This window comes from Oncorhynchus mykiss, chromosome 15 (assembly GCF_057628025.1).
Source record: "Oncorhynchus mykiss isolate SJ-2025 chromosome 15, ASM5762802v1, whole genome shotgun sequence".
Classification (NCBI taxonomy): domain Eukaryota; kingdom Metazoa; phylum Chordata; class Actinopteri; order Salmoniformes; family Salmonidae; genus Oncorhynchus; species Oncorhynchus mykiss.
In genome coordinates, this window is record NC_143036.1 from 70012501 (window position 1) to 70022500 (window position 10000).

The following is a 10000-nucleotide window of genomic DNA, read 5'->3' on the forward strand; positions in this document are numbered from 1 at the left end:
AAATATCACGGCAGGTGTCAATAACGGGAGACGAGAACACACGTCTGGTTCTCTGTACATGCATGAGTGTGTGTCATGCACAAACACACACACACTCACACCCACACACACATGCACACACACTTCTATAAAAGTACCAAAAGTACCCTCGTTATACCCTCCGAGGTATCAATCTGAAATCGGCTGAAAATAAAATAAATGTTCACGCACCTCTTGTTGTTGGTCAGACGAGCCATTCCCTCTCCCTCCTCACATCTCCCTCCCTCCCTCCCGACTTTCTCATTTCTCATTTCCTCCCTCATAGGGAGGTTAACCCCTGACCTCTGGGTGATGAGGCTCCTTTGTAACCGCCTGTAACAATGATGAAAATCAAGTCAAGGGGCTGTAGCCAGCAGAAGATTTCTCTTCTTCTCTCATTTGTTCCTCTTTCTATCAGAAGAGTAAGCAGCAGGAGGGCTATAGATGGAGGGGTCCACCGCTCTACCAACTAAAGCTCCAGATACTGTATAAGGGTGTCTGGTGATGGTATGTTTATGTGCTCATGTGTGTGTGCCCTGAGCTATCATCACGACGACAATGCCGGACCAAGCTCTCTGTCTTGTGATGATGCATGGGCAGCAGACAGGCCTGAGATGACAGCAGACAGGCCTGCAGAAAGACTAACACCGCAGAAGGCTAGATGTGTCACATGGGATGACACTGGAGAGACGAAGCAGGTACGGGGAGTAAAACATTTAATATAGAACGGACATGGAACGAGACAGGAACAGCATCAGCAAACAGGTAACACTGACAAAAACACTTAATATAGAACGGACATGGAACGAGACAGGAACAGCATCAGCAAACAGGTAACACTGACAAAAACACTTAATATAGAACGGACATGGAACGAGACAGGAACAGCATCAGCAAACAGGTAACACAGACAAAAAAACTATTACTGCAGCAGCGAGAACAGAGCAAGGAAACTGACAAATATATATATACAAATATAGGGGAGGTAATAAACAGATGATGAGTGAGTCCAGGTGAGTCCAATATCGCTGATGCACGTGAAGAGGGAAGGCAGGTGTGCATAATAGATGATAGGAGTGAGTGGCAGCCTGGCTCCAGAGGGGGGAAGAGTGGGAGTAGACATGACAGTTCCCCCCCCCCCCCCCCCTAGGGGCGCCACCCGGCGTCCACCTGGGCAAACCGGCCGAGACATGGGGCGTGGGAGCACAACGATCTGGCAGGAGTGTGAGAACCTGGCGAGCCCCCTGAGGCATGGAAGACCGACAATCCGTCTGAGGCAAGATGCTTGTAGATCCCGCTGCAGCGAGGGAGATGTAATGCAGGGCAACCTGGTGCCCTTGAGCGCCAGGGGGGGGAAGAGCGGGAGCAGATGTGACAGTACCCCCCCCTCTTGGGGCACCACCCGGCATCCCACTTGGGCGAACCAAGTGAGACATGGGTGCTGGGCAAGCCGGTTGGGGCGTGGAAGCCTGACGAACCGACAGGAGCGTGGGAGCCTGACGAGCCGGCTGAGGTATGGAAGCCTAACATCCGGCTGAGGCAAGACGCCTGCCTGATGCCTGTCGAGGGAGCCCAACAATCCAGAGGAGCGTGACGTGGGATGGAAACCTGCCGAGCCACCCGAGGCAACGAAACCTCTTGAGCCAACCAGGGTGTGGATGCCCGACCGGCTGGCTTACGCACCCCCGGGTCCATCGGCGGTGGAATCCACCCCGACGTCACCAATTTTTTTTTTATAATCCTGGACCGGCTGGGCGAATAAGAACTGACGATCCAGCTGAGTCCTGACGTGGGATGTGCGCCATCCGAGCCAACCGGGACAAGGAAACTTCTTGAGCCAGCTAGGGCGTGGAAGCACAACATGTTGGCTAGGCACCCCAGGTTCCATCGGCTGGCGACCCAGAGCCGATGTCACCATACCAACCGGAATGCCAGTACTCCCCGATGCTTCGTATGATGGCTGCTGCATTCTGTCACCCATTTGCTTCTCCTATAGCAGATTATAGCAGGAAGGTCTTCGACCACCCGGTCTGTGGAAAGGATGCCACTAAACAACTCCTGTCCCTCCGTCAAGGCGCCCAGAGTGTTACTGAAATGGCATTTGAGTTCCACACCCTCGCCGCAGAGCGCGGCTGGAATGAGGAGGCTCTTCAGGGAGCATTCCGGAACTCACTCACTGAGACCCTCAAGGACGAGTTGGTGTCCAGTAGCCTGATGATCTTGATGAACTCATTTCTCTCACTATCCGCATTGACAACCGTCTCTGGGAGTGTTGGAGGGAGAGGGTAGGTAGGGTTGCAAGTACCTTAACATCTGCTTCAGTGCCTTGCCCTTCTCCTCCGACTGCATCCCTACCCCAGGCATGTTCTAAGCCTGAACCCATGCAGCCCGGCCGGACCCGTCTATCTCCAGAGGAGAGGCAGATACTAGGAGCTGTCTATACTGTGTCCAGGTTGGCCAGATGGTCTCCACTTGTTCCCTGCGTCCAGTAAGAGGAGGCTCGGCCATTATGGGGGAAATATTGTTGAGTCAAATCGCCGGCCCATCTTCCCCCAGACCTCTGTTTGAGACCAACCTTGTGTGGCAGAGCCACTCTCTGGTATTCACCAGGAGATGATCAGTTTCCACACAATCAACAGTCCCAACCCAGCTCACTCCAACCTCAGCCTCCACATCTGGCTTCCTACAACTCATCCAAGGTTCCCTGGATCTGCACTTAATCTCTCCCTGTGTTACAATAAATATCTTGGTTCATTCATCCCTGTTTGAGTCTGCTCTTGGGTTCCCCTGTGCTGCTCTGCTTAACTGGATGAGAAATCAAATTGTGTTTTTCTTCGTCAAGAAAAGAGATGGGTCATGGGTCACTTCCGTGGGTTGAATAGTATCACTGTCAGGAACAAGTATCCCTTGCCACTCATCAGTTCTGCTTCCCCCCCCCCTCCATGGTGCCACGGTTTTCACTAAACTCGACCTCCAGAATGCCTACCACCTTTTCCGCATCAGAGAGGGGGACGAGTGGAAAACGGCATTCAACACACCACTTGGACACTTTGAGTTTTTGTGCTGTTAAGCGGAGCAGCACAGGGGAACCCAAGTGCAAACTCAGACCAGGAAACAGGGATGAATGAACCAAGATATTTATTGTAACACAGGGAGAGATGAAGTGCAGCCTGGCGCCCTCAAGCGCCAGATAGGGGAAGCGTGGGAGCAGACAAGATGTTTTGAGTTGGCCGCTCTGTCCTGCCTCCCATATGGTACCCTATTCCCTATATAGTGCACTACTTTTGACCCCTGCTAGAGGATGGCTGGGTGCTAGCCTCAGCTACACTTCATGCTCCCCGGCCCACGGAACCAGCAATCTAAGCCAGCAGATTTTTAAAGGTCAGGCGACATTGGCTGGACTGGACCCAGCTAGCACATAACGTTCTGAGAACCATGTTTCTTAGAGCTTGGTGAGGGCCTGATTGTCCTGTGGTTATTTTGCATTCAACTTCCCACAACTTTCTGGGAATGGTGCAGGAAAGTTGCTTGGCTTTGGGACATTCTTAACACAGTTCAGGAACTTGACAAAAAAAGTATATTTTCTTGGTATTTCATAACTTCAACAGAACGTTTCCTAAAAGTTTGAACATGGTTACATTTAATTTCAATGTTGGTAATGTTCTAGGAACGTTCTACAACTGGTTTGACATTGGGAATGTTCTCAAAAAGTTCTGAGAATATTAAGAAACAATGTGGGAATTTCAGTACTTCAGCATAATGTTTCCATCAGGTTTTTTCATGGTTCTATTTAATCTCATGTTCTCAAATTGTTCCGAGAATGTTAAAAAACGATGTTCTTCTGTGAGAATTTTAGTACTTCCACAGAACATTCCACACAAGTTCCCACGTGGTTCCATTTAATGTCATATTTGTATTACATTCTGGGAACATTTTTAAAATGGAGTGACTTAAGCGATTCTGGGAATGTTGTACTCATTAACATCAATACGCTCTAAATTCCACTCTCAGAATGTTACTTAAAAACATCTACATTCCTTTCTCAGCATCAACAAAACTCTCTCTATCCTCCATCTTGTGAAGTGGGTTCAGGTGTGTTGGCTGCGCCAACTAATTGGCCCCATCTGATCTTAATGAGTGCTTGTTTCCTTTGAATGGACAAAAATAAACAGCTTTGTATGCGCAAAAACCCATGGCATGCTAGCTCCATCCTGGTGGTGCAGTGGGCTAATTCCAGGGATAGACAGGGATAGAAAGTCAGAGGTTTGAATCTAACTGATGCAGTGTCACAATAACAAAATACATGTTCTCATGATTATTCCTCAGGAAATGACTCGCCATGTGTCCTATCTGTACTTGAGAAAATGAAATCCTAAATATGCTAGCAGTGTTATTAAAAGCATTCAGTGAAACTTTTAAGGAAGCTATTAAAAAACCTCTAAATAACCCACTAACCAGAGTAAATGTTCCCATAATAGGCTAACTTTTAACTTCTGTTCTCAGGACGTTTAAATAACGTTATTTTTTACGACCATGAAATATATGGCTTTGTTCCAACAACCAATGTGAAACCAAAAACATATGTTTTCTCTCTCTCTCTGACTTGTTTATTCTCTCTCTCCCTTCTTCTCCCGATATGAAATGAATTTGACTCGACCATAGTGAAGTCTCTGTCACGTTCGTCATAAGGATCAGACCAAGGTGCAGCATGGTATGCGTACATTCTCTTTTAATGAATGAACACTGAACAAAAAAACAAATCAACGAACGAAACGTGAAGCTATACAAATAGTGCTGACAGGCAACTAAACATAGACACAACCCCACAACACAAATGAGGAAAATGGCTACCTAAATATGATCCCCAATCAGAGACAATGATAAACTGCTGTCTCAGATTGGGAACCATATCAGGCCAACATAGACATACAAAAACTAGAGTACCCACCCTAGTCACACGCTGACCTAACCAAAATACATAGAAAAATAGAGATATCTAAGGTCAGGGCGTGACAGTCTCAGACAGATTACTCATAACATAACCACCATGTTATGGAGACGGCTCCAGTGTATGATTCTATTGCCTTCATGAAAGCTCTCTATCTCCGTGGTGACAAAGATGAAGGGCTTGTGAAACTCTGTCAGCAGACACTTGACTGAACGTTTCCCTGAGGACTGAGTTCACTAAAAAGCTTCCGGGAAAGAACCACCAACCAAAAGGGTATCATTGCCATATTTTGCTCCACTTTGTCCCCACAATGGCCTCCTTGACCAACCAAAAGGGTATCATTGCCATATTTTGCTCCACTTTGTCCCCACAATGGCCTCCTTGACCAACCAAAAGGGTATCATTGCCATATTTTGCTCCACTTTGTCCCCACCAATGCCATCTTAACCAAGAAAAAGAGTAACATTGCCATATTGTGCTCCACTTTATCCCAATAATGGCCTCATTGAAAAACGTGATGGCTTGTTTACATGCAGAAGCTTACTGTTACCGGCAGTTAGAGCTTTAATGCCGATAAACACAACTTTGGTTTATAATGTCGTTTTTATCGTGTCTAATCTTTCATTAAGCAGAGAGAGACGCCAGTGTTTCTGATGTATTAGATGGACCCAGACACAGCCCTGGTTGAGATGGAAGGTTTGAATCGGCATAATGGTATGCCAGAAATGATTTGGTCTTATAATATATGATAACAGGTGATGATTTATAACCCGCTTTCACATCTGACCTCAGGACCTTTAATCACGGGAAAGGAGAACAACATCTCCAACTGTAATATCAACTGTCGCGCTTTTACTCTCACAATAACCCAGCGCACTGCCTCCATATTAATCAAATGGGACTGTCCACCAGTCCAAAGCCCACTGTTTCAAATCTGTCCATACAGATGGAGTAATGCCTATTGTCTAGCATCATTATTCTGCTATCAGAAGCCATACAGCATTCTCTTTTCTTATGACAGGTGAACATTCCCCAGACTGCATGTCGTCCATATTCCAACCCACCATTCTATCTGCATATAATAGTCATTTGGTTGGTGCTAATATATTCCCTGTTTCACACATGTACACGTGGGAATTAATACACGTGTGTGAATTGGAAATGTGTTTTTTGGCATAGCCGACTCTCCCCGAGACACCCTTGGAGAATGGGGTCACGGCCAGGGTCAGTCATTATCAATGGCGACCCTGGGGCAACTAGGTTTAACTGCCTTGCTCAAGGGCACATCAACAGATGTTTCCCTTTGTCAGCGCAGGGATTCAAACTAGTGACCTTTTAATTACTGGCTCATTGCTCTAACCGCTGGGCTGCCTGACACATATGGCTGGGCTACCTGACACATATGGCTGGGTTACCTGACACATATGGCTGGGCTACCTGACACATATGGCTGGGCTACCTGACACATATGGCTGGGCTACCTGACACATATGGCTGGGCTATCTGAGACATATGGCTGGGCTACCTGACACATATGGCTGGGCTGCCTGACATATATGGCTGGGCTACCTTTCGGGTTGCCTTTCGGGTTACCTGACACATATGGCTGGGCTACCTGACACATATGGCTGGGCTACCTGACACATATGGCTGGGTTACCTGACACATATGGCTGGGCTACCTGACACATATGGCTGGGTTACCTGACACATATGGCTGGGCTACCTGACACACATGGCTGGGCTACCTGACACATATGGCCGGGCTACCTGACACATATGGTTGGGCTACCTGACACATATGGCTGGGCTACCTGACACATATGGCTGGGTTACCTGACACATATGGCCGGGCTACCTGACACATATGGTTGGGCTACCTGACACATATGGCTGGGCTACCTGACACATATGGCTGGGCTACCTGACACATATGGCTGGGCTACCTGACACATATGGCTGGGCTACCTGACACATATGGCTGGGTTACCTGACACATATGGCTGGGCTACCTGACACACATGGCTGGGCTACCTGACACATATGGCCGGGCTACCTGACACATATGGTTGGGCTACCTGACACATATGGTTGGGCTGCCTGACACATGGCAATTACAAAAGCACAGTAGCATGTCCAATTGCGAGGCATAACAGCTGCATAACAGATGAAAAACGAGGTGAGCGTTTCTTGTTTTTCAGATTATTTCTCCTCCCTAGAGGTCAACACTGATTTGGCGGTGGGAAAATAAGGAAGGCTCATTTTGTTTTGTTCTCCGATTCACTTTGAATAGTATTTTCTGTTGTTGGCATCTCTTGGCTTTACATTGGTGGTATTGTGGGGGGGATCTGCCTGGGATCAGCCTGTCAGGGTAGCTGCTGGCAATATTACATAGGACTACTGTAACTTGACTGCAGTCTTCATCCCTCTCCCTTTCCCTGTCTATCTCTTTACATCTCTCTCTCTCTCTCTCTCTCTCTCTCTCTCTCGTTCTCTCTCTCTTTCTCTTTCTCTCTCGTTCTCTCTCTCTTTCACTCTCTTTCTTTCTCTCTCTCCCTCTCTCTCTACCTCTTCCTCACTCCCTCTCTGCATGTCCAGAAGGTCAGTCTCAGACAGTCTAAATAACACTGTGTCACTGAGACTAAACCCAGACAGTGTAAAAGGCCATTATGAACCTCTCTCCCTTCACATTCATGTCTTCTGACTCTGAGATGAATTCCTCTGTGTTTTCTACTGGTCTTTACAACTGTTGAACCTGTTGTTTCTGGTCTTGGAGGAGATGCAGTGCTTGCCGGTTTTATCTCCCACCCAGCTGTAACACATGGAAGACAATGTTAGTGCAGATGAAGGATGATGATAGTGTTGATGAATCAGATGTGTTATTGCAGGGCTGGAGCCAAACCCACACTTTTGTCTCTATAAACCCCCCCCCCCCCTCCTCCTACATACACTGACTTTGATAGCTACTTTATTGAGGGAAAATGTGCTCACTATGACTGAGATATGTGGTTGTCTCACCAAGCTATCTGAAGATAAATGCACTAACTTTAAGTATCTCTCACTGAACATCTACCATAGTCTTCTTCAGAATACACGCTCTTCTTCAACAAGAAATAAGAGACAGTTGATCACAAAAAAAAGTCCAATAATGACTCTCTGCCTCCCCTCTCTCTTTCCCTCCCCTCCCTCCCCTCCCTCCAGCTCTTAACCATCGACGACAACTTCTGTGGCCTGGATATGAACGCTCCGCTGGGGGTGTCAGAGATGGTGCAGGGCATCCCTCTCTTCTCTGACTCCACCGACAAGATGACCTCGGTCATCGCCTATGTCTACAAGAACCACTCCCTGGCCTTCGTGGGCACCAAGAGCGGGCGCATCAAGAAGGTAGGCGGGCGGCCATTGATACTATTACACTTCCCAGTGGTCTCCCACAAGGGATTGTGGAGGGCTACTAGGAGATACGAGGAGATTGTCTTTCCACAAACGTACTGAGTTGGCCGTTTTCTCTTCAGGAGGGAGAGGTGAAGGAGGGGCAGTGTGTGTGTGAGTGTGTGTGTGTGTCAGAGAGAGAGCATCTCGAGACCACCTCAGGGGTTTTATTAATAGAGGTCTTTCTGGTGTTTCTGGACGTCTCTCCAGATCCATGGTCCTGTATAATACACGCTACACCATGACAACCAGCTGTTCACTGTAGCTGCTACCATATCATTTTTGTCCACAACACTGAAATAGTCTCTAAAATGATACAAACCATACGTCATTTCCCATTGAACAAAGAAACTAAAGAAGTCGCTGCCATAAACAGATCAACCGTTAGAGACTGCGTTTTGAAGTGGATAGGCCTGGTGCAGCGTGTCGGAGCCCCAGCCTGGACCCCTGCTGCCCCCAACGCCCCCCTCTCAGGGAGCCCTGTCCTGGGGTAATTGGATGATGCGGTGCTGGGGGGCCCTGGGCCTGCTGCTCTGCTTCTCTCTCTTCTCTGATGTGCTGACAGGGGTGTGAGCATACACACAGCCATGACTGAGACTAATCCTGGGCCAAGCCAGCTAGCCGCTCCTGGCTCTGAGGACAATAGTATTACAGAGAGAAGGAAGGAGAGGAGAGAGTGGAGCTGAGAGAAGGAGAGGAGAGAGTGGAGTTGAGAGTAGAGGAGAGAGTGGAGATGAGAGAAGGAGTGGAGTTGAGAGGAGGAGAGGAGAGAGTGGAGCTGAGAGAAGGAAAGGTGAGAGTGGAGCTGAGAGAGTGGAGCTGAGAGAAGGAGAGGAGAGAAGGAGAGGAGAGAGTGGAGCTGAGAGAAGGAGAGGAGAGAGTGGAGCTGAGAGTGGAGCTGAGAGAGTGGAGCTGAGAGAAGGAGAGGAGAGAGTGGAGCTGAGAGAAGTAGAGGAGAGGGTGGAGCTGAGAGAAGGAGAGGAGAGAGTGGTGCTGAGAGAAGGAGAGGAGAGAGTGGTGCTTAGTGAAGGAGAGGAGAGGAGAGAGTGGAGCTGAGAGAAGGAGAGGAGAGGAGAGAGTAGAGCTGAGAGAAGGAGAGGAGAGAGTGGAGCTGAGAGAAGGAAGCAGATGGAGAGAGTGGTGCTTAGTGAAGGAGAGGAGAGAGTGGAGCTGAGAGAAGGAGAGGAGAGAGTGGTGCTCAGAGGAGGAGAGGAGAGATTGGAGCTGAGAGAAGAAGAGGAGAGGAGAGAGGGGAGCTGAGAGAAGAAGAGGAGAGGAGAGTGGTGCTCAGAGGAGGAGAGGAGAGAGTGGAGCTGAGAGGAGAGGAGAGGAGAGTGGTGCTCAGAGAAGGAGAGGAGAGAGTGGTGCTTAGCGAAGGAGAGGAGAGGAGAGAGTGGTGCTCAGAGGAAGAGAGGAGAAGAGTGGTGCTGAGAGGAGGAGAGGAGAGAGTGGTGCTGAGAGAGTGATAGAAAGAGAGGTAGTGATAGAAAGGGTGGAGAGTGATAGAAAGAGTGGAGAGTGATAGAAAGGGTGGAGAGTGAAAGAAAGAGAGGGAGAGTGATAGAAAGGGTGGAGAGTGAAAGAAAGAGAGGGAGAGTGATAGAAA

At 48.4% G+C, this 10000-nt stretch overlaps 1 protein-coding gene across 2 annotated transcripts in view; it reads left to right on the plus strand.

Moving 5' to 3' along the window:
* The window catches only part of LOC110506716 (plexin-A4), a 424640-nt gene that overhangs the window by 13383 nt on the left and 401257 nt on the right, over nt 1-10000 (plus strand). For both annotated transcript variants that reach the window (XM_090199137.1, XM_090199138.1), the window contains exon 2: nt 8167-8349. In XM_090199137.1, coding sequence (XP_090055263.1) covers nt 8167-8349 — 183 coding nt within the window. The remainder of the gene's footprint in view (nt 1-8166; nt 8350-10000) is intronic.